We start from the raw sequence: 26,080 nt of genomic DNA, 5'->3' as shown, positions 1-26,080 counted from the left end.
CCCATGAGCAGCACAGACTCTTGAATGAAATAATTTAAACACTTAATTGATAGACATCTTACAAGTTCCCTTATATTATCCTTTAGCTGAGCAAGTAAAATGTACAGGCAGATAATTGGCTGTTCCCCTCAGAGCACAGAACTTACAAGTAGGCAACTTCAAGAATCAAGGGATTGGGGCTAAGCACAGATCAGCATTTCCCTTCTGAACGGTAGTGTAGGCGTAGTGGTCTGAGCTGTTTTCTCATGCTCCTGATCTTATATTTATTAAGCAATGGTGTGAGGCAACTTTGAATGATTAAGTGCACACTAAGCAAATTTAACTTCTGGGCAATACAGTGCTTCAAGGAAACTAGGTATTGTAGCAGGGTTTCACATTATCAGACTCTCATCACTGAAACGTGCTAATATCTATGGTGGCAGGAAGCCTAAATGTATAACAGAACTGCTGTTACTCAACTAGCTTGAAGACATTCAATGATTTATCAAGTAAAGAGGAATGAGGCAGAAATCTGATCTATCAGTGCAGGGCACAGTGAGTCAGGACAACTTTTATCCAATGCAAAAGCAGCAGATGCCAGAAAATTTAAACTTTAATAACCCCTTCCAGCTCTACCCTTCCACAAACTCCATCCCTCCTGATCCTTTGAGGTCTTCATTCTCTTACTAGTCAATCCCTCAGCCTACTTATTCCAATCCTTGTGGATTAAAGTTTAGGCAAAACTTCTTGACCTTATTGTTCAATTTTATTGCAAACTAATCAGAGATTTAGTGTGTTACTAAACCCCGTAGTGTTTAGGATGATTAGGGCATGGCCCATGTGGTGGGGTTCTTTGACGACCGATTTTGCTTTGTTGAGGCTACAACATCTGTTGATCATCAGAATCAGATTTATTGTGAGTGACATGGAAAACATTTTTAAAAATACCATACGTTACAATGAGAAGTATATAAAAATAAATATATAGTGCAAAAAGACAGCAAACTAGTCGGGTAGTGTTTACTGGTTCATCAACCGTTCAGAAATCTGATGGCAGAAGGGAAGAAGCTGTTCCTAAAACATTAACTACATGTCTTCAGGCTCCTGTATATCCTCCCTGATGGTAGTAATGAGAAGAGGGCATGCCCTGGGTGATGGGGATGTGAAATATTGGGCATAGTCCACTACTTTCTGCAGTTTCTTACATGTCTCAGTCATCAGTAGTACAGACTCAATGGGCTGAGTGGCCTCACATGCCAATATAAAACTTCCCTTTAAAATATTTCAACAAAAATGAATTTCTGCAGTGAAATTAAATAATGACATGCTTTATTACATTTTCTGCAAGACCACGGAAATTAATCTAAAGGTTAATTCCTTTTTAAAATAAAAAATGCACTTTATGGCAGCAAAGGCACCCAATTAAAAATTCTCCCTCCGGTGGAAACTTTTTAATCATTATTTATACATGCTTGTCAAAATAACATTAATTAAGGGATAGAAACATTGTCAGGGCAGTTTTCTTGACAGCAGTGGTGTTGCCTCCCATGTAGACTGCGGACTCTGTGTCAATTTCGCTACCCTGCTCTCAATGTCAGCAAGACCCAGGGGCTGATTATTGACTACAGGAGGAGGAAATTGGAAGTCCATGAGCCTGTCCACATGGGAGGATCAGAGGTGCAGAGTGTCAGCAACTTTAAATTCCTCAGTGCTATTATTTCAGAAGACCTGTCCTAGGCCCAGCACGTAAGAGGAACAGGCCCAACCAGCCCAATGAGCCATGCCACCCAGCACTACCTGTTTGGCCCCAGCCTAATCACAGGATAACTTACTAGTTACCCTACTAACCAGTACATCTTTGGACTGTGAGAGGAAACCAGATGCAAGTTCAATTATGAAGAAAGCATGGCAGCCCCTCTACACTCTTAGAAGTTTGCAACGATTCAGCACGATATCTAAAAATTTGACAAACTTGTATAGATGTGTGGTGTGACTGGTTGTATCATGGCCTGGTGTGGAAACACCACTGCCCTTGAACAGAAAAGCCTACAAAAGGTCATGGATACAGCCCACTCCGTCAAGGGTAAAGTCCTCCCCACCAATGAGATGTTGAGATGTACCTAATCAAGAGGCCACTGATTGTATTTCTTCATTTTCCTGTAAACGCCTGCAAGACCATAAATCTCAGGATAGTATATGGTGACATCAATATATTTTGGTAATACATTTACTTGGAATAATCAACTTACATCTTCTGAAAGAGGGTCTTGTACTGTTCATCTCCTCGACCACCTTCCACTTCATGGTCCAGATTTTTGATAATTTCATCCTCAAACTGAGAAAAGAACAGAGAGGGTGAAGTGAGGTGAGGTTTACAAACAATTTCAGCAAAGATGATATCACAGACAGTGTCCCAGTTGTACCACATCTTTGTTTCTTGTGGACAGTTCGCACTATGGATAATTTTGAACCTGGTGATATTGATCTGAGGTTCTTTGGAACTCCAGAATAAGGCATGAAAGTTGGTGGTCACAGCTGTTTTATTAAGAGTTACAAGAACAAGTGTTCCTCTGAGTGCTCCAGTTTCCTCCCACCGTCCAACAATGTACTGGTTAGTAGGTTAATTGGTAAATTGTCCTGTGATTAGGCTGGGGTTAAATAGGTAGGATGCTAGTTGATGTGGCTCATTGGTCTGGATGGGTCAATTCCCTACTGCGTTAGAGATCGGGATCTCATTGAAACCTATCGCATGTTGAAAGGCCTTGATAGAGTGGATGAAGAGAGGATGTTTCCTGTGGTGGGGCAGTCTAAGGCAAGAGGACACAGCCTCAAAATAGAGGGACATCCATTTAGAATGGAGATGAGGAGGAGCTTCCTTAGCCAGAGAGTGGTGAATCTGTGGAATTCGTTGCCACAGATGGCTGTGGACGTCAAGTCTTTAGGTATACAAGGCAAAAGTGCTGTAATCAAGATTCTTGGTTAGTCAGGGTATGAAGGGTTACGGGGAGAAGGCAGGAGACTGGGGCTGAGAGAGAAATAAATCAGCCATGATGAAATGACAGAACAGACTTGATGGGCCAAATGGCCTAATTCTGCTCCTATATCTCATGGTCTTATGGTCTTAAAAATAAATATATAGAATAAATAAAAAAACAAAGCATAAACAAAGAAAAGACAAAGAAAAAGTCGTTCTCATCTCACACTCAGATGACAGATAAGCAAAATTATAGTGATAACAAATAACCAATAAAAATCTGAGCTCTAACCTCTGCAGCCTTGTGGCTATACCCACTCATGGGGAAGGCTTTGGGAGTAAACCGTGAGGAAAAATATGAAGCTGGAGTCCCTAAGGCCGTCCTGCATTGAGTTCAACACTGACTGGCAACTCCTGCGACGCTGCTGGTGCCAAACTGTATTGGTCTCTGCTGTTCCTTTGGGTTCATCAGCTGCATGGAGAGGGCGAGCCTGCTACATATACAACAGCTTGCTTTCCATATTGTACTGCCCTGGCTTGCATAGCTAGACAGTAAGGATGCAACACCCACGGTCAACTCTGGCCAACAGAGGCAGAGATAACGTTGCTAGATTCCAGGGATGTGACATCTGCTGCAGAGAAGCTGAAAAGCTTCCAGAAGAATACAGAATCAGCTACACTTCAATTAACCAGAAAATTTACTGAACAATTACATAACTATAAGTGATTATATAAAAATACAAGCAAGCATAGAAAAGTTAAATGGGATCCTCCATTAGTTGAGGTCAACCATGGATGTTGCGTCCTAGCTAACTATGTACGCAAGCCAGTAAGCAAGCTAGGGGCAGTACAATATGGAGAGAAAGCTCCCCATCGCCAAGCAGCTGATAAACCCAAAGGAATGGCAGAGACCAATACAGCTTGGCACCAGCAGCGTCGCAGGAGATGCCAGCCAGCATTGAACTCAACGTAGGACTGTCTTGGGGACTCCAGCTCCAGAGTTTTCCTGTGCACTTACTCCTAAAGTCTTCCCCGTGAGTGGATATGTATGCAAGGCAGTGGAAGTCCGAGATTAGATGAGCTGCCAATCATGGCTGAAGAGTCCTATTTGCCCGAAGCGACTGGTTTGCAGTAGGACTTAGACAAATTGGAAGAATGGGCAAAAAAAGTGGCAGATGGAATACAGTGTATTGGAAGAAGGTCCAAACATCAGAAGTGCAGTGGGACTTAGGAATCCTCGTGGAGGACTCCCAGAAGGTTAATTTACAGGTTGAGTCTGTGGTAAGGAAGGCAAATGCAATGTTGGTATTTATTTCAAGAGGAATAGAATATAAAAGCAAGGAGATAATGCTGAGGTTTTATAAGACACAAGTCAGGCTGCACTTGGAGTACTGTCAACCATTTTGGTCCCCAAATCTCAGGAAGGATGTGTTGTCATTGGAGAAAGTCCAGAGGAGGTTCACAAGGATGATACAGGAATGAAAGGTTTAACATATAAGGAACATTTGGCAGCCTTGGACCAGTACTCACTGGAAGTTAGAAGAATGTGGGGAGATCTCATTGAAACCCACCGAATTTTGAAAGGACTAGCTAAGGTGGATGTGGAGAAGATGTTTCCTATGGTGGGGGTGTCCAGTACTAGAGGGCACAGCCTGAAAACTGAGGGTGACTTTTTAGAATAGAGGTAAGGAGGATTTTTTTTTAGGTAGCAAATCTGTGGAATGCTCTGCCAAAGACTGCGGTGGAGACCAAGTCCGTGGGTGTATTTAAGGCAGAAGTTGATTGTATCCTGATCGGTCATGGCATGAAAGGATATGGCGAGAAGGCAGGTATATGGGTTTAAGTGGGATCCGGGATCAGCCATGATGGAATGGCGAAGCAGACAATGGGCTGAATGGCCTAATTCTGCTCCTATGTCTTTATGGTCTTATGATTTTAAGGTGCCAGTAACCTGCCTTTACCCCTTCTCTTGTCAATAGAAACAGTTCCACCAGGCTTAGTAGCTATGTGTGAAGACCAGGAGTTGGACTTGGTTGTCAGAGGCTATTTGATTTGGGAGCATTTAATAAGGAATGGGAGCTTATCCCTGTTACCACTCCCAGCTATTACAATCTTAAAGAGCCATAGGAAACCTAAATTATAAGGAAAATATAAGAGAAATAATAATTTGACAGCCCAATCCAACAAAATCAACTGTTGATGGTCATGGGCACCGCATTCTCAGTTGACGAGATAACCAGATAACTACAATTTGATAACAAAATGGTGGCTACAAAAAGACTTACAGACTCGGACCTAATTACAGGTCTAACAGCAAGTTCAGTTTTCTATGACAACAATGCTATAACAGAATCAGTAAAGCTCCTGAAACTTGGGTGTCGTCACTTTGGCACTCCATCTCCCTACTTCGAGGCTTTCTCTGTGGTTCTGTTCCACATCTACATCCCTATTTACTGGTTATTGGCCCTCACTATTCTTTCCCAACAACAAAGGTGAGAGGGGGAAGTTTAGGGAGGGTTTACAGGGCAAGATTTGCTTTACACAGAGAGTGGAGAGTACCTGGAATGTGCTGCCAGAGGTAGTAATAGAACTAGATACAATACAGGCATTCAACAGACTTCCAGACAGTCACATAGATATGAAGGGAAAGGAGGGCTATGGACAATGTGCAGGAAGAGGAGATATATTTAATGTGTCATGAACATAGTGGGATTGAAGGTCTGTTCTTGTGCTGTGTTCCTGTGTTCTAAAACATAGAACATAGAATAATCTACGCTCTAGGGAATAAAGTTGTAGCCTATTCGACCTTTCCCTTTCACTCAGGTCCTCAAGTCCACACCAACATCCTTATAAATTTTCTCTGCACATTTTCAAACTTTCCTGAAGGTAGGTGATCAAAACTGGACACAGTCCTCCAACTGCGGTCTCACCAACGTCTTATACAACTTCAAGATAACATCCCATCTTCTGTACTCAATGCTTTGATTTATAAAGGCCAATGTGCCAAAAGCTGTCTTTACAATGGATACAGTGGATCCCTTTCATCCATAGAGCAAAGGGATCTGGGAATGAAGGACCATAATTCATTGAAAGTGGTACCACAGGTAGGTAGTGAGATAAAGAAGTACAAACAGTAGAAACATCAAAATATAGAAAAACCTACAGCACAATACAGGCCCTTCGGCCCACAATGCTGTGCTGAACATGTACTTACTTTAGAAATTGCCCAGGGTTACGCATAGCCCTCTATTGTTCTGAGCTCCATGTACCTATCCAAAAGTCTCTTAAAAGACCCTCCACCACCGTCGCCGGCAGCCTATTCCACGCACTCACCACACTTCTGCATAAAAAACTTACCCCTGACATCTCCTCTGTACCTACTTCCAGGCACCTTAAAATTGTGCCCTCTCATGTTAGCCATTTCAGCCTTGGGAAAAAGCCTTTGACTAACCACATGATCAATGCCTCTCATCATCTTATACACCTCCATCAGGTCACCTCTCATCCTCCGTCACTCCAAGGAGAAAAGGTCAAGTTCACTCAACCTGCTCTCATAAAGCATGCTCCCTGATCCAGGCAACATCCTTGTAAATCTCCTCTGCAGCCTTTCTATGGTTTCCACATCCTTCCTGTAGTGAGGTGATCAGAACTGAGCACAGTACTCCAAGTGGGGTCTGACCAGGGTCCTATATAGTTGTAACATTAACTCTCGGCTCTTGAACTCAATCCCACAGTTGATGAATACACTGTATGCCTTCTTAACCACACAGTCAACCTGCGCAGCAGCTTTGAGTGTCTAATGGACTCAGACTCCAAGATCCCTCTGATTATCTACACTACCAAGAGTCTTACCATTAATACTAAATTTTGCCATCATATTTGACCTACCAAAATGAACCACTTTACATTTATCTGGGTTGAACTCCATCTGCCACTTCTCAACCCAGTTTTGCATCCTACCAATATCCCGCTGTAACCTCTGACAGCCCCTCACACTATCCACAACATCCCCAACCTTTGTGTCATCAGCAAATTTACTAACCCATTCCTCCACTTCCTCATCCAGGTCATTTATAAAAATTACAAAGAGTAGGGGTTTCAGAACAGATCTCTGAGGCGTACCACTGGTCACTGACCTCCATGCAGGAATAGGACCTGTCTACAACCACTCTTTGCCTTCTGTTGGCAAGCCAGTTCTGGATCCACACAGCAAAGTCCCCTTGGATCCCTTACTTTCTCAATAAGCCTGGCATGGTACCTTATCAAATGCCTTGCTGGAATTCATATACTCTACATCTACAGCTCTACCTTCATCAACATGTTTAGTCACATCCTCAAAAAATTCAGTCAGGCTTGTAAGGCACGACCTGCCTTTGTCAAAGCCATGCTGACTATTCCTAATCATATTATGCCTCTCCAAATATTCATAAATCCTGCCTCTCAGGACTTTCTCCATCAACTTACCAACCACTGAAATAAGACTCACTATGCTGTAATTTCCTGGGCTATCTTTACTCCTTTTCTTGAATAATGGAACAACATCTGCAATCCTCCAATCCTCCGGAACCTCTCCCGTCCCCATTGATGATGCAAGGATCATTGCCAGAGGCTCAGCAACTCTTCCCTTGCGTCCCACAGTAGTCTGCATTAAATGCCATCTGCCATTTTTCAGCCCATTATTCCAGCAGATTCATATTCTTTCACAAGCTTTGATAGTCTTCCAGTTTGTCCACTACGTCCCCAATCATCCACAAATTTGCTGATCCACTTTTCCACATTATCATCCAGTTTGTTGATATGGATGAGAAACCAACAATGGACATTGCATCAAATCTTGCAGCATACCTCTAGTCACAGGCCTCCAATCAGAGTAGTAACCATTTACTACCACTCTCTGGCTTCTCCCACAGAGCCAACATCTAATCCAATCTACTATCTCATCTTGAATGCCGAGTGACTGAACCTTCTTCGCCAACCTTCCATATGGGACCCATGCAGACAACATCCGCTACCTTGACTTCATCCACTTTCCTGGTAACTTCCTCAAAATACACTATAAAATTGGAAAGACACGACTTACCACACACAAAGCAATGTTGACTATCCATAAGACTAAAAGACCATAAAATATAAGAGCAAATATATTAGGCCATTAGGCCCATCGAGTATGCTCCACTATTTCATCATTGCTGATCCATTTTCCTCTTGGCTCTAATCTCCTGTCTTTTCCCCATATCCCTTCATGCATTGACTAATCACGGATCTATCAACCTCTGCCTTAAATATATCCAATGACTTGGCCACCACAGTTGCCTGTGGCAATGAATTCCACAGATTCACCTCGCTCAGGCTGAAGAAATTCCTCCTCATCTCCCTTCTAAATGGATGCCCCTCTATTCTAAGATGTGCCGTCTAGTCTTAGACACCCCTACCATAGGATACATCCACTCCACATCCACTCTATCGAGCCTTTCAACATTTGAAAGGTTTCAATGGGATCCCCCCTCATTCTTCTGAATTCAGGTGAGCACAGGCCCAGAGCCATTAATAAGCCTTTCAATCAAGGAATCATGTTCATGAACCTCCCTTGAACTCTCTCCAATGTCAGCACATCCCTTCTTAGGACCCAAAAATGCTCACAATACTCCAAGTGAGGTCTCACCAGTGCATTATAAAGCCTCAATATTACATCCTTTCTTTTATAATCTAGTCTTCTTGAAATGAATGCTAATATCGCATTTGCCTTCCTCACCGCTGACTCATCCTGCAAAATTAACCTTTAGGTAATCTTGCATGAGGACTCCCAAGTCCCCTTGCCCCTCAGATTTTTAAAAATTTTAGAAAGTTTTTATTTCTTCTACCGAAGTGCATGACCATGTACTTCCCAACCCATTCTCCTATTCTGTCTAAATTGTTCTGTGACTTCTCTGCTTCCTCCAACCTACCTTCCCCTTCCCCTCCACCTATCTTCGTATCAGTGGCAAACTTGGTCACAAAGCCATCAGCTCTGATTCAAATCATTGATATATAATGTAAAACTAATCGGTCCTAGCACTCCACTGTGCACCACCACTAGTCCCCGGCAACCAACCAGGAAAGGCTCACTTTATTCTCTCTCTTTGTCTCCTGCCAATCAGCCAATGCTCTATCCATGGGCTCTTAATTTGTTAAACAGCCTCATGTGTGCCACCTTGTTAAAGGCCTTCTGAAAATCCAAGTACACAACATCCACCAAATCTCCTTTGTCTATCCTGCTTCCTATTTCTTCAAAGAATTCCAACAGATTTGTCAGGTAATCCATAATCAGTCTCTGTGTATCCATATATGTATATATCCAGTCCCTTAGAGTACCTTCCAATAACTTTCCCACTACAGATAACAGGCTTACTGGTCTATAATCTCCTGACTTATTCTTAGTGCCTTTCTTAACCCATGGAACAACATTAGTTTTCCTCCAATCCTCCGGTACCTCGGCCAGGCCTAAGGATGATTTAAGTGTCTCTGCTAGGGGCCCTGCAGTTTCTCCCACAGGGTCTAAGGTAACACCTTGTCAGGCCCTGGGGATTTATCCACCCTACATTGCCTCAAGACTGGAGACACCACCTCCTCTATAATCTGTATAGGGTCCATGACCTCACCTCTGCTTTTTCATGGAATACACACTAGTGTCAGAGGCCATTTTTTTCAAATGTGCATCAATAATAAGTGTTTGATTCCTATGTTTTCCTATGAATAAATACAAGGTATGATTTGCTAAGGAAACTTCAGAGTTATATCTAATTAGCTGGAATGTAGAGAGACATTTTCTACCTTTAAGTGACACTGTATGTAGACAGTAATGCGTAGGAAGAGATCCTTTGGACCAAAGGGCAAAAGTTTAGGGGTAAACATGAGGGGGAACTTCTTTACTCAGAGAGTGGTAGCTGTGTGGAATGAGCTTCCAGCAGAAGTGGTTGAGGCAGGTTCGATGTTGTCCTTTAAAGTTAAATTGGATAGTTATATGGACAGGAAAGGAACGGAGGGTTATGGGCTGAGTGCAGGTCAGTGGGACTAGTGAGAGTAAGAGTTCGGCACGGACTAGAAGGGCCGAGATGGCCTGTTTCCGTGCTGTAATTCTAATATGGTTATATATTTTAGAAGCCCTTAGGATGCTCCTTCCCCTTGTCCGCTGTAGCAAACTGAAGCTTTCTTTTAGCCCTCCTGATTTCCTGCTTGAGTGTTCTCTTACATTTCTTATACTCCTCAAGTACCTCATTTGTTCCTACCTGCTTCTACCTGCTCAGCACCTCCATCTTTTGTTTAAATAGGCCACAAATATCTCTCGAAAGCTAAGGTTCCTAAACCTGTTATCCTTGCCTTTTAGTCTGAAGAATAAAATTTTATTAAAGGGAGCACATCTTCCAGTTTCCAGGCATCACTCATTGTCGGCGTTCTGACAGGGAGTCCACCTTCCCTGGAATGTAGTAAGAGTTATCCCCAAAGGCCCCAGCAGTTTTTCTTATCATATGGACCCTCCCAATGTGACAGCAGGGCATTTATGAACATGTGCAGTACGAATGCCACAGAATACACACTAATGTCAGAACGCAAACACCAAGAAATCTGCAGATGCTGGAATTTCAAGCAACACACATCAAAGTTGCTGGTGAACGCAGCAGGCCAGGCAGCATCTCTAGGAAGAGGTGCAGTAGACGTTTCAGGCCGAGACCCTTTGTCAGGACTAACTGAAAGAAGAGATAGTAAGAGATTTGAAAGTTGGAGGGGGAGGGGGAGATCCAAAATGATAGGAGAAGACAGGAGGGGGAGGGATGGAGCCAAGAGCTGGACAGGTGATTGGCAAAAGGGATATGAGAGGATCATGGGACAGGAAGCCTAGGGAGAAGGAAACGGGGAGGGGGGAAGCCCAGGGGATGGGCAAGGAGTATAGTGAGAGGGACAGAGGGAGAAAAAGAGAGAGAGAGAAAAAAAAATATATCTAATAATAATAATAAATAAATAAATAACAGATGGGGTATGAAGGGGAGGTGGGGCCTTAACAGAAGTTAGAGAAGTCAATGTTCATGCCATCAGGTTGGAGGCTACCCAGGTGGAATATAAGGTGTTGTTCCTCAACCTGAGTGTGGTTTCATCTTGACAGTAGAGCACACCGTGGATTGACGTATCAGAATGGGAATGGGACGTGGAATTAAAATGTGTGGCCACTGGGAGATCCTGCTTTCTCTGGCGGACAGAGCGTAGGTGTTCAGCGAAACGGTCTCTCAGCCTGCGTTGGGTCTCGCCAATATATAGAAGGCCGCATCGGGAGCACCGGATGCAGTATATCACCCCAGCCGACTCACAGGTGAAGTGTCACCTCACCTGGAAGGACTGTCTGGGGCCCTGAATGGTGGTGCGGGAGGAAGTGTAAGCGCATGTGTAGCACTTGTTCCGCTTACAAGGATAAGTGCCGGGAGGGAGATCGGTGGGAAGGGATGTGGGGGGACGAATGGACAAGGGAGTCGCGTAGGGAGCGATCCCTACGGAAAGCAGAATGTCTAATGTCAGAAAATGTTTTTTTCAGATGTGAATCAATAATAAGTGAGGCCAATTAACATTTAAATTAAACATCTATGAGCTCCTTCAGACATGCCCGTGATATTTATTCCCATAATTGGTCACCTAAGTAGCACTGAGACATGAAGATCTACTCAGATGCAGCTGAGGTAATAGTTGTAATTTCTCTAAATGGGACCACTAATTACATCCACCAGTCTCTTTAGCGCTTGTCGGTCTTGGAGTGTTCGATTCCTCTGTTTTCCTATGAATAAATACACAGTATGATTTGCTAAAGAAGCTCCAGAGTTATATCTAATTAGCTGGAATGTGGTAGAGACACTTCCTATCTTTAAATAGTAAAAATAAATAGTATTAACTGTATGTAAATAGTAAAGCACAGGAAGAGGCCCTTTGGTCCATGATGTATGTACCCATCATAATGTAAATTAACCTCATCATATCTGCCTTCACATGGGCCCATAAGCTTCCACTCCCTGCATATTCATGTGCCTGTCTAAAAGCCTCTTAAATGCCACTATTTTGTCTGCTTCCACCGTTTCCCCTGGCAGCCCGCTCCATAACCAACCACTCCCTGTGTGAAAAACATGCCTTGGATATTGGCATGGACTAGACAGGCTGAAGGGCCTGTTTCTCTGCTGTACTTTTCTATGACTCTAAGGCTCTCTCTCCTTTAAACTTTCCTCATCTCACTTTAAAACTATATACTCTGTTATTTGATGTTTCCATCCCAGGAAAAAGACTTTGCCTGTTTATCCACAGTAGATCTCTCGTAATTTTATATTGTTCTATCAGGTCTCCCCACAGACTGATGCTCCAGAAAAAACTCAAGTTTGTCCAACCTCTCCTTATAACTCATACACTCTAATTGAGGCAGCATCCTGGAAAACCTTTTCTGTACCCTTTCCAAAGCCTCCACACCTTTTGGATTCAATCCATCTAAATGACTGCAATTATGCCCTGTCCACTGGTTAGCCTTTCTAACAGTCTCTCCACACACTGTATTTACCTTTACACCAGCTGCTCCATCCCCTGACCTATCACTCTGGTTCCCATCCCCCTGCCAAACTAGTTTAAACCTTCCACAACAGCTCCAGCAAACCTGCCTGCAAGATTATTCGCCCCCCCCCCCCCCACCGCCTTTTGTACAGGTCATATCTTCCTCAGAAGGTATCACAATGATCCAGAAATATTAAACCCTCCCCTCTGCACCAATTCTTCAGCCATGCATTCAAATGCCAAATCATCCTATTCTTAATTTCATTGGCACATGGTAGGCAGCAATCCAAAGATTTCTGTCCTTGAGGTCCTGCTTTTCAGCTTTCTATCTAACTCACTCCATTCTCTCTTCAGGACCCCATCTCTTTTCCTACCTATGTTGTTGGTACCAATATGTACCACAACTTCAGGCTGCTCACCGGCCCCCTTTAAAATGCTGTGGACCTGATCTGCCATGTCACTTTTCATCTCACAGTGGAGCAGCAATGAGACAACACACTCCACCCCTCTCATTGATGACTTCCTTTTACCAAGTCCACCTCCTTACTGAAACATCCACCCCACCCTCCGCTAACCATGTGGACCTGAGCTCAAGGTGCACTATACATCTGTGGGGAAGAAAAGAAGGCTGGCTTAAACAAAAGGAAAAAGTGTATTAGAAATGCAAATCAGAGGGACGTTTCCCTCCATAGGTGCTGCTGCGTTCCTCCAATATTTTATGTATGTTACTTAGAAACACAAATTACCAGGATGTCACAGTAGTGTAATAGAAAGACAGTGAATTGATTTACTTAGCTGATTTACTTGGAAACCACTGTGTTACATCGAGGTCAGGCCACATAAATATGAAATAAGTGAAGCATCAGCTTCTATTATGTTCTGCAGTGATATTAATTTAATTCTCTGGTAGCTCAGCTGTGACCTATAATTTATTTATGTGTTATTATTTTTCATAAATACCTCACTGATTTTTTTGTTATCAGCTCTAAATATTAATAAAACATGTGAATAGAGTATTGGATCTGAGTGAAGTTTGTAAAATGACTTGATTCACTTTATACACTCAACTTTGCAGTACAGAGTTTTATCGGAGTCCAGATCTACAAATGAACATTTCAGGGAAGATGTACCAACTGTGTCATAATCATTGTGCAGAGAAACAGGCCCTTCTGTCCACAATGCTCATGGCAACCATCATGTACCTAGGATTTTTTTAAAATTTAGAGACACAATATGGTAACACGTTGGAGCCGGTGCGCTCCACCAGGGGCAGAGTGGCGTGGTGTCCAAGCTGGAGTTGGTGTTGTTCCCAGTGTTCAGTAAGTAGAACACAAGCTGTATTGTGGTCGACTGCAGATTTCCGCGGCCTTCATGGACTCAGGGTCTGGGCTATGTATAAATGTATCTGCTGTAATTTACTGATATCTTACCTCTGCTTTCTATCTTGTACATGTTATGTGTGCCTTGAGCTGTGTGTAACTATTGGTACTAGGTGTTTCATTTGCTACATGCATAGGTATTCATGAATGGTTAACTGACAATTAAACTTGAATTGAATTGAACTGAACATGCCCTTCCAGTCCAAACAGCCCACAGCACTCAATTACACTCATGTGACCAATTAACCTACGGACCCATACATCATTGGATTGGAACTTGAGCACCCAAAGGAAACCCATGAAGTCATGATGGGAAGAACACATACACTTCATACAGGCAGCAGTGGGACTGAACTCAATCTCTGATGCTGTAATAGCGTTCTGCTAGCCACTATGCCCACAGTACTAATCCCATTTTAAGCACTTGGTCCATACCTCTCATGCTTTCATAATTCTAGTGTTTGTCCAAATGTATCTTAAGTGTTGTGAGAGTTTCTACCTCCACCATCTCCTCAGGCAATATGCTCCAGATTTTAACCACCACCTGGGGTGAAAAAAGTCTTCCTCAGATCACCTCTAAATTTCTTACCCCTCCTTTTATGCCCTCTGATTTTAGAAATTTACTGGAGTATTTGGTGACATACCAAATCTTCTCAAATTCCTAATGAAGTATAACCACTGGCACAGTTCTTTGTAATTGCATCAAGAGGTTGGCCCAGGATAGGTCAAGAGCAGGAGTTCCCAACCTGCCATTCACAGACCCCTTGGTCAACAGTAGGCGTCCATGACATTAAAAAGGTTGGGAACCCCCGATCCAGAGAGACGTCGATACCCAGGAATATCAAGATGCTCACCCTTTCCACCACTGAATCCCTCAGTAAGGACTGGTGTGGTTCTCCTGACTTCCCTTTCCTGAAGACCACAATCAATTCCTTGGTCTTGCTGAAAGGACTAGCTAAGGTGGATGTGGAGAGGATGTTTCCTATGGTGATTGGTGTTCCAAATCCACTCAACCAGCCAATTTAATTCACTCTAATATGTCTCCTTGACACCATCTTATATTCTGTCATCAACAGTGGGGCCGTTGCCGAATTTATAGATGGTAAACAACAGGAATTCTGCAGATGCTGGAAATTCAAGCAACACACATAAAAGTTGCTGGTGAACGCAGCAGGCCAGAGAGAGTTGGGCAGTGGGCTAAGCACACATCCTTGAGATGTGCCAGTGTTGATTGTCAGCGAGAAGGAGATGTTATCCACACTGATTGTGGTCCGCTGATGAGGAAGTCAAGAATCCAGTTGAGGAGGGAGGTGCAAACGCCCGGGTTTTAGAGCTTGGTGATTATCACTGAAGGGATGTGATGTTGAACACTGAGCTGTAATCAATAACAGCAGCCTCACGTGGGTATTGTCCAGGTGGTCCATGGCCAAGTGGAGGGCCAGTGGTCTGCATCCACTGTAGACCTATTGTGGCGATAGGCAAATTGCAAGGTCCTTGCTTAGGCGGGAGTTAATTCTAGCTTCTCAGATCACTTCATCACAGTAAATGGGAGATAGTCACTGAGGCAGCTCACTCTACACTTCATGGGCACTGGTATGATTGATTCAAAGCACCTTCTACTCTGTGTAAAAAACCTACCTCTGACATCCCTCCTATAATTTCCTCCAGTCACCTTAAAACTATGCATTGTTGTATTCACAATTTCCACTGGAAAATATTCTCTGGATGTCCACTCTATCTATACCTCTTATCTTCTTGTATACCTCTGTCGATATAGATAGAGTGGATATGGAGAAGATGTTTCCTAAAATGGGTGAGTTTACGACCAGAGGACACAGCCTTAGAATAGAGAGATGCCATTTAAAACAGAGATGAGGAGGTATTTCTTTAGCCAGAGGGTGGTGAATCTGTGGAATTCATTGCCATGGACAGCTGTGGAGGCCAAGTCATTGGGTATATTTAAAGGGGAGATGGAGGGTGTCAAATGTTACAGGAAGAAGGCAGGAGAATGGCACACAGGAGGAAGATTGACTATCTGGCTGGATGCTGTCATAGCAACAATTTTTGATTCAATATCAGCAAGACCAAGGAGCTGATTATTGACTTCAGGAGAAGAACAGAGGTCTGTGAGTTAGTCCTCATCGGAGGGTCAGTGGTAGAGAGGATCAACAACATTAAATTCCTCAGTGTTATTACTTTGGAGGACAACTCCTGGGCCCAGCACATAAGTGCAATTACAAAGAAAACATGACAGCTCCTCTACATCCTTAGGAGTTTGTAAAGATTTGGCATGACATCTAAAACTTTGACAAACTTCTATAGATGTGTAGTGGAGAGTATATTGACTGGCTGCATCACGGCCTGGTATGAAAACACCAATTCCCTTGAATGGAAATTCTGACAATAAGTCGTGGATACAGCCCAGTTCATTATGGGTAAAGGCCTTCCCTACATTGAGCACATCTACATATAAAGTTGTGGCAGGAAAGCGGCGTCCATCATCAGGGTCCCCACCACCCAAGTCATGCTCTCTCACATGAAGAAAATTCAAGGGTCTTCCGATTCATAGCACCATGTTCAGGAAGTTATTACCCCTCAACCATCAGCCTCTTGAACCAAAGGAGATAACTTTACTCAGCTTCACTTGCCCTGTTTTGAAGTGTTCCTACAACCTATGGACTCACTTTAAAGAACTTTTCATGTTCTCGATATTTAATGCATATTTATTTACTATCATTATTTCTTTCTTTTTGGATTTGCATAGTTTGCTGTGTTTTGCATACTGGTTGAATACCCACGTTTGGTATGGTCTTTCATTGACTTAACTACGGTTATTACTCCATTATGGACTTATTGAGTATGCCCACAAGAAAATGAATCTCAGGGTTCTCTATGGTGACATACATGTACTTGGAAAATAAATTAATTTGAACTTTAAACTTTGAGAGGGATAATAAATCAGCCATGATGGAATGGTGGAGCAGACACAAATGCTAAGTGGCCTAATTCTGATCCTATGTCTTAGGGTCTTATCAAGTAGTGGTGAGTGGTTTCTGAACTGTATTGGTGCAATACACAATTATATGTGTATTACACCATATTATGTGTATTATCAATGCATGATGTTAAAATATGCAAATAAATATGACATCCAAATCCTGAAAAATAAATGATACATGCACAGTTTCTTAATAAATTAAATTCTCTTCACCGTGTTGATCTGCCTTTGAGAAAAATTTATTTGAGGACAAAACCACTTGATTTCATAAAACTTCATGCTGTTCAATAATCTATGCAAGTAGCTCATGCTGTTAACATAGTAGAACATTAATTCTTACCGTTCTGAATTCCCCTTTGTACTGGTACTCGCACTGCATCATGTCGAAGAAGATGGGGATGGTGGACCTGCGTAACTCCACCTCTGGGATAAGTGTCATCTCCAGAATTGGCCCAACCAGCCCTGGAATGAAGCGGATCTTGTGCTGACCTGTGGAGACGGGAAAGGAAGGAATGAGTGTCAAAGATCTGGCCCAATCGCATGGTTATTTATTCTCTGAACTCAGGGAAATGTTTGAATTAAATATTTCAAATAAAGAAGCAACCCAGTGCAGGTCTCTAAAATTGTAAAGGTATTCAATAGGATAGCTGTAGGGAAGATGGGCTGGCGGGGTTCAGCTACATCTCTACCAAAGGAGTTATAAGGTGCTCCCTCCCTCTGCTAGTCTGTAGGTTACCCCTGGGCAAGGTGCAGGCGATCAGGGCAGGTGATAAATAGTCGTATGAGCAGCTGGTGCATATCGCAAGTCCTGGTTATGCAACCACTGATGCCAAGCAGACAATCTCTGAAGAGTATTGATAATGGCTAGGGTCACCAGTCTTGTAAAGACACTGCCCAGAAGAAATCAATGGCAAACCACTTCTGTGGAAAAAAATTGCCAAAAACAATCATGGTCATGGAAGAACCATGATCACTCATGTCATATGACATAGCACATAATGATGATGGTGATAGTGATGTAGAGATATTTCCAAACATGTTCTATCAACAAGCTGCCAGCAGAAGTGGTGGATGTGGGATCAATTTCAAATTTAAGATAAGTTTGGATAAGTACATTGGTGGGAAGGGTATGGAGGACTGTGGTCGATGTGACTAGGCTGAATAATTGTTCAGCACAGACTAGATGGGCTGAAGAGTTTGTTTTTGTGCTGTGCCTATGTGTGGCTGAGAAATTAGATTTACTGTATGTTACACAGAACGTAGGACGCTGCAGCATAGTACAGGCCATTCAGTCCACAACAATATGCCAACCCCTTTATCTATCCGATAATCAATCTAACCCTTCTCTGTCACACTCTGTATTCTTTGGAGTTTAGAAGAATGAGAGATGATTTCATTGAAACGTAGGGTACAATATAGAGTGGATGTTGAGAAGTATATTGTTAAATTGGTTTGTTTTTGTCAAAATTCATGTCACATGCTAGTGATAATAAACCTGATTCTGATTCTGAGGTAATAAGGTACAGGTGAAAACTTGGTTTTGCATGCAGTCCATACAGATTATATCAGCATTTCAGTGCACCGATGTAGTACAAGGAAAATCCAATCACAGAAAGCAAAATAAATAAATTATTACAGTTACAGAGAAAGTGTAGAGCAGGCAAACAATAAGATTTAAAGCCATGATGAGATAGACTGTGAGGTCAAGAGCCCATTTTGTACAAGCGATCCATTCAATGGTATCAGTGAACAACACTACCTCGGGCGATATCTCCCAGATAGTCCACAAAACTGTTTCTTTCATCTCCTAAGCGTCTTTTCTTTATCTTAAATATGCTTCTGGTATTGATCTACTGGTTGAAGACATGTTTTCTGGCCAATTTAGCGATCTGATACTTTGCTGTCTCCAATGAAGATTCTAGGAGGTGATAGGCCTCGAGGCCAAGAGGCTTAGCAACGGGGCGTGGGCCCACGATTGACTCCATTTCTCGCCAATTTAGCTAATTAAAGCATCGAGGAAGAGTGTGTGGAAGATGAGCGAGTGTTCAGCACCAGTCTCTTGCCCACTGCTGCCAGAGGAAGGCCCCTGCTTTTGAATGCTCCTTCTCCCCCTCTCTCCCTCCCTCAGTGTTGTTACATAAGAAATAGGAGCAGGAGTTGGCCATCTGGTCCGTCGAGCCTGCTCTGCCATTCAATAAAATCATGGCTGATTTGGCCATGGACTCATCTCCACCTACCTGCCCTTTCCCCATAACCCTTTAATTTCCCTACTATGCAAAAATCTATCCAACCTTGTCTTAAATACATTTACTGAGGTGGCCTCCACTGCTTCATTAGGCAGAGACTTCCACAGATTCACTACTCTTTGGGAAAACCATTTCCTCCTCATCTCCATCCTAAATCTACTCCCCGGAATCTTGAGGCTAGGTTTCCTAGTTCTAGTCTCACTTACTAGTGAAAACAATTTCCCTGCCTCTGTCTTATCTATCCCTTTCATAATTTTATATGTTTCTATAAGATCTCCTCTCATTCTTCTGAATTCCAGCGAGTACAGTCCCAAGCAACTCAATCTCTCTTCACAGTCTAACCCCCTCATCTCTGGAATCAACCTGGTGAACCTCCTCTGCACCGCCTCCAAAGCCAGTATATCCTCCTTCAAGTAAGGAGACCAGAACTGCATGCAGTACTCCAGGTGCGGCCTCACCTGTACCCTGCACAGTTACAACATAACCTCTCTGCTCTTAAATTCAATCCCTCTAGCAATGAAGGCCAACATTCCATTTGCCTTTCTGATAGCCTGCTGCACTTGCAAACCAACCTTTTGCGATTCATGCACAAGCACTCCCAAGTCCCTCAGCACAGCAGCGTGCTGCAATCTTTTACCATTTAAATAATAACCTGCTCTTTCATTTTTCCTTGCAAAGTGGATGACCTCAGATTTACCAACATTGTACTCCATCTGCCAGACCCTTGCCCACTCATTTAACCTATCTATATCTCTCTGCAGACTCTCCGTATCTTCTGCACAATTTGCTTTTCCATTCAATCTAGTATTGTCAGCAAACTTAGATACACTACACTCAGTCCCCTCTGTTGGAGGACGGTACTGAAGTTCTGAGTCTACAATTATGGATTGGACTTAAGTTTATCTGGACACTTTCAATCTTTTGTTTTTATATTTTGTGTTTTCACCCGTTCTTTCTTGTTGCCATCTGTACGATTTGTTGTTTGTGTGTGTGTGTGTGTGTGTGTGTGTGTGGGGGGGGGTGGGGGGGTGTTGTTGATGTTCTTATTGCCGTCTGAATGATTTGTTGTTTGTGCGTGGGGGGGCGGGGGATTGTTAATGTTCTTGTTGCCTTTTGCATAAGTTTTTTTTGTGCATGGGGGGGATTGTTGAGTTCTAGCTTCCAGCTGTGCGATTGTTTTTCGTGCATGGGGGGGGTGGGTGTTGATGTTCTTGTTTCTGTTTGTGCAATTTGTTTATTTTGTGCAGGGGGTGGGGTTGATGTTTCCTATTGAATGGCTTCAATGATTTTCTTTGTTTTGTGGCTATCTGGAGAAGACGAATCTCACACTTGTATATTGCATACACATTGATAATAAATATTCTTGAACCTTGCATGTTAGCAGTGGGATAGAAACTGTCCTGAAGCCTGGTGGTTTGCACTTTCCGATTTTTGTACCTTCTGCCTGATGGCAGAGGGGAGATGAAAGACTGTGCGGGGTAGGTGGGGATTCTGATAATACTGGCTGCTTTACTCAAGCTGTTAGGGTATTGGATTCAGCTGGATTTTACCCCGTTGACGTAATTTTCTAACTTCGTCTCCACCCTTGCGAATTCTCAGAGCGTGGGATGACTATTTCCTTCCAGCTTAAAGTTCTTCAGGCTCAATCTGGTACTCAGCAGCCAGCAGCCCTGAGACAATTTGTCTCAATTACCAGACAGAGCCATAGCTGTTTTCAATTAACTAGATTATTTAATTCTGTGATTTACACCACAACTATCAATGGATTTAATTTACTGCAATTCAGTAGCAAGTGAAATATAATTTATGGCCAACTCATTTGGAAGTAAGAAAGAATTTTGAGTCATTCTATCATTTATCAAACACACAACTGTAATGCAACATGAACCTATTAATGAATGATTTAAAGAAGGAAGTGATTTTACATTGTAATGACACAGACAAGGAAATATTACCACAGCAGAAGGAAAGGGAAGGAGACACATTTTTTACAGCCTTTTTTAATCTCGCAGAGTTCTTTGGAGTCTTTGAACACTACAGCACAGAAACAGGCCCTTTGGTCCATCTAGTCCATGCCGAACTATTAATTGGCCAAGTTCCATTGATCTGCACCAGGATCATAGCCCTCCATAAACCCTTCCGTCCATGTACCTATCTAAAGTTGTCTCAAACTTTGAAACCGAACCTGCATCCACCACTTTCACTGGCAGCTTGTTCCACACTCGCACTACTCTTTGAGTGGAGAAGTTCTTCCTCATGTTCTCCTTAAACATTCCAACTTCCACCCTTAACGCGATATCTCTAGTTCTACAAACATGAGAAAATCTGCAGACATTGGAAATACAAAGCAACACACACACAAGATGCTGGAGGAACTCAGCAGGCCAGGCAGAGTCTATGGAAAAGAGTAAACAGTCAACGTTTCGGGCTGAGACCCTCCATCTGGATTGAAAAAGAAAGGAAGAAGTCAGAATAAGAAGGTGGGGGGAGGGGAGGAAGAAGTACAAGGTGGCAGGTGATAGGTGAACACTGAGGTAGGGAGTGGGTGAAGTTAAAAGCTGGGAAGTTGACTGGTGAAAGAGATAAAGGATTGGAGAAGGGAATCTGACAGGAGAGGGTCCACGGAATAGAGGGAATGGGGAGGAGTACTGAAGGGAAGTGATGGGCAGGTTAGGAGATAATGTGAGAGAGTATAAATACTCAAAAAAGATATAGATTAGGAGACTGCTTCGCCGAGTGTCTTCTCTCTGATCGCCACAGAAAAGCAGGATCTCCTGGTAGCCACCCATTGTTAATTTACTTCACATTCCCATTCTGACATGTCAATCCATGGCCTCCTCCGCTGCTACAATGAAGCCACACACAAGTTGGAGGAACAACACCTTATATTCTGTCTGGGTACCCTCTAACCTGATGGCATGAACACCGATTTCTTGAACTTCTGGTAAATGCACGCTCCTTCACCATTCCCCATTCTCATTTCCCTCTCTTACCTTATCTCCTTACCTGCTGATCACCTCTCTCCAGTGCTCCTTTCCCTTCCCTTTTTTCCATGGTCTTCTACCCTTTCCCATCAGATTCAGATTCCCCCCTTCTCCAGTCCTTTATCTCTTACATCAATCACCTTCCCAACTCTTTACCTCCCCTCCCTCTCTCCCGGTTTCACCTATCACCTGCCACCTTCTACTTTTTCTTCCCCTCTACTCACTTTCTTACTTTAACTTCTCTTTCTTTCCAGTGCTAATGAAGGGTCTCTGCCCAAAACACCAACTGCTTACTCTTCTCCATAGATGTTGCTTGGCCTGCTGAGTCCCTCCAGCATTTTATGTGTGTGACGTCTAGTTCTAGTCTCACCCAAACTCAGTGGAAAAACCTTGCTTGTATTTACCCTATCTACACCTCTAATACTTTGATACTCCTCGACAAATCTCCATTCATTATTCTATGCTCTAGGAGCCTCAAGTCCTGACAACATCCTTGTAACATGGTTTCCTGAAAGTTGCATCATAGGTAGTCTGGGGGGGCGGGGGGGGATGCAGTCTTCTGAACATTGGTCAGGGTACTGAGTACAGAAGTTGGGGATATTACATTGCATTTGTTCAAGACATTGGTGAACGCACATCTGGAGGTTGCATTAAGTTTTGTTCACCCTGCTACAGGATAGATGTCGTTAATCTGGAAAGAGTGCAGAGGAGATTTATGAGGATATTGCTGGGCCTGGAGGGACTGAGTTATGGAGAGAGGTTGAACATGTTGGGACATCGTTTTTATTGGAGGAGAATGAGGAGTGATCTTACAGAGGCATGTAAAATCATGAGGGACTTAGAAAGGGTGAATGTCCATTGTCTTTCTCGCAGTGAAAAGGAATCAAGAACTCAAGGGTACTGATTTAAAATGAGTAGGGAAAGGTTTAACAGGAACATGAGGGACACCTTTTTCACCCAGATGGAGGTCAGTATATGGAATAAGTGGTTGAGGCAGGTACCTTAACAGCATTTAGAAGGTAGTTTGATAGGTACGTGGATATGGAGGTTTAGAGCAGGGATTCCCAACCTTTCTTTTTGCCATGGACCCTTCGCATTAACCGAGGGGTCCATGGACTCCAGGATGGTAACTCCTAGTTCAGAGGGATATGGGCCAAATGCAGACAAATGGGACTACGGTATTTCAATGGGAATGTTGGTCAGTGAAGGGCCTGCTTCTGTACATTGTGACTCTAATAACTCCTTTGAGTAGAAAGGCTTCCTTGGCCTGTAACCATGCTACATTGCAGTCAAATCCTGCCGTGATCTCGGCCTGAAACGTCAACTGTACTTTTTTCCACAGATGCTGCTTGACCTGCTGGGTTCCTCCAGCATTTTGTGCGTGTTGCTGGGATTTCCTACCCGCAGATCTTCTCTTGTTTGTGCCAAGATTTGTTTCTTCATTGCTCTCCCTGTGCCATCAGACAGGGATTATATGCCTGGCCTGTTTGCATAAGAGTGACTTTAAAACATTCATTGTCCTCCTTGTTGTTCCAAATTAATTTAGAACACTTGATAATGAATATGCATAGAAACAGGACTTCTTCAGCTCCTTGTACTTGCTCTACGAGGTAGCATGGTACCGTAATGATTTAAAGCACCAGCTACAAGATCTGGCTTCCATTCTAACCGACGCCTGTAAGGAGTCTGTACATTCTCTTTGCGAGTGTGTGGGTTTCCTCCAGATTCTCCACTTTCCTCCCACATTCCAAAGATGTACAAGTTAGGATTTGTAAATTGTGAAGATGCTATATTGTCACCAGAAGCCTGCCGACACTTGAGGTCTGTCCAAAGCACAATCATCGGACTGAGTTGGTCATTGTGCAAATGTTGCACTTCTCTGTATATTTCAATATTTTGATGTATACATTACTGTGCAAAAGTCTTCGGCACATATATAGAGCTAGGGTGCCTAAGACTTTTCCACTGTTCTGCTGCTGCTGCCAAAACAAATTTCATGACATACGTGAGTGATAATAAACCTGATTCTGATTTGGGTCTCTATTGTGGACTGAGAGTGGGAAGGGGGCAGGGAGAGGAGAATTATGGTTGGGAAAAGGGGAAGGAAGAGGGAAGGGAGCGGGAAGCAAGGAGGGTCATTCTGTAATGATCAATAAACTAAATGACTGGAATCAAATGACCTTGCGTGGTGTCTCAGGACTGGGTGTGACTGCACCTGTGCCACCCCCCCCCATCCCTGACACTCCTTCTCTGCCACCTGTCCCACACCCCTCCCATGCCCACTCCACCCTCACCATTCCCAACATCCTTTGCTCCTGCCAGACTCTTTCTCCATGCTATGTTGACAATTACAGTACTGTCCAAAAGTCTTAGGCACCCTGCACTCAGTATTCCAAGCGTGGTCTCACCACTATCTTGTACAATTGTAAAGAGAAAGATAAAGATTTGCTTTATTTCTCACACACAGTACTGGGCAAATGTCTCAGGCACATACACGATTTAAAGCACCAGCTATAAGATTGGGATTCAATTCTGACCGATGTCTGTAAGGAGTTTGTACATTCGTATATGTGCGTGTGACTTAATGGTCACTCAGCTATGGGATAGACGTGCTTTAGCTGAAAGAATGCACGGAAGATTCACAAGTTACCAGGATTGGAGGGCTTGAGTTTTAATAGGAGACAAAATTGGCTGGGATCTTGACCCTGGGGTACAGGAGGCTGAGGGGTGATCCGAAAAAAATGTGTAAAATAATGAAAGGCATTGGTAAGTGAATGCTCTCAGTTTTTCTTTCCCCAAGATAGGGGAGTATAAAACTCGATGGCACAGATTTAACATTAGAGGGCGAAAGATTTAAAGAGAGAGGTAATTTTTTCACACAGAGGGTGTTGGTATGTGGAAAGAGCTGCCAGAGGTTGTCAAAGTCAAAGTAAAATTTATTATCAAAGTAGGCATATGTCACCATATACTACTCTGAGATTCATTTTCTTGCAGGCATTTACAGAAAAATTATTAAAATAAAAATAATGAAAAACTATAAATAAACAAAGACTGACAAAGAGCCAATGAGCAGAAGAAAACAAACTGTGCAAATAAAAAAAATAGAATCATAGAATCATGGTAAAGTCCAGCACAGGCCCTTAGGATCATCTAGTCCACACCAAACCATTTAAACATCCTAGTCCCTTCGACCCCCCCCCCCCCCCATACCCCCACCATCCATATACCAGTCCAAACTTTTCTTAAATGTTGAAATCAATCTTGCATGCACCATTTGCGCTCGTAACTCATTCCACACTTTTGAGAACGTAAGTTGTAGAGTCCTTGAAAGCGTGCCTGCCGGTCTAGAATCAGTTCAGTGAGGTGCTGGTTTAGGAACCAGATGGTAATATAACTGTTCCTGAACCTGGTGGTGCGGGACCTAAGGGTGGGTACAATTACAACATTTCAAAGACACTAGCGTAGGAAAGGTTTCGAGCAAAGGTTCCCAACCTGGGCTCCACAGACCCCTTGCATGATGGTATTGGTCCAGGGCATAAAACAGGTTGGGAAAGTCCTGGTTTAGAGGGATGTGGTCCAAACACAGGCACCTGGGATTAGCTCAGGTTGGCAACTTAGTTGGTAGGAAGAAATTGGGCTGAGAAATCTGCTTTCGTGGCTGTATGGTTATCCCCAGGTTCTACCACTCACCTGCATACTTAGGACAATTTACATTAATCTACCAAACTGCGTGCCTTTAGCAGGGGTGAATGGGAAGAAACCAGAGCACTCAGAGAAACCCACGCATTTATAGAAAGCACGAGCAAGCTCCATGCAGACAGCACCCAAATCATGACTGAACCCCAGTCACTGCAACTGTGAAGCAATAGTTGTACTCCTGTGATCCAATTTTTTACTGTGTACACAAGAGTGGACAGAGAAACACAGATACATAAGGTCAGTGGACAATCTCAGACTGCTGGTTGTCC

The 26,080-nt window shown here is 43.1% G+C and overlaps 1 protein-coding gene across 2 annotated transcripts in view; it reads right to left on the bottom strand.

The window, feature by feature from the left end:
* The window catches only part of LOC134345844 (dedicator of cytokinesis protein 2-like), a 1,258,793-nt gene that overhangs the window by 195,250 nt on the left and 1,037,463 nt on the right, over window positions 1–26,080 (bottom strand). For both annotated transcript variants that reach the window (XM_063047144.1, XM_063047146.1), the window contains 2 exons: window positions 17,223–17,371; window positions 2,229–2,314 (listed from right to left, as the gene is read on the bottom strand). In XM_063047144.1, the coding sequence (XP_062903214.1) occupies window positions 2,229–2,314; window positions 17,223–17,371 (235 nt within the window). The remainder of the gene's footprint in view (window positions 1–2,228; window positions 2,315–17,222; window positions 17,372–26,080) is intronic.

Source organism: Mobula hypostoma, chromosome 4 (genome assembly GCF_963921235.1).
Source record: "Mobula hypostoma chromosome 4, sMobHyp1.1, whole genome shotgun sequence".
Taxonomy (NCBI): domain Eukaryota; kingdom Metazoa; phylum Chordata; class Chondrichthyes; order Myliobatiformes; family Myliobatidae; genus Mobula; species Mobula hypostoma.
This window is presented reverse-complemented; position numbering and strand designations above follow the sequence as displayed.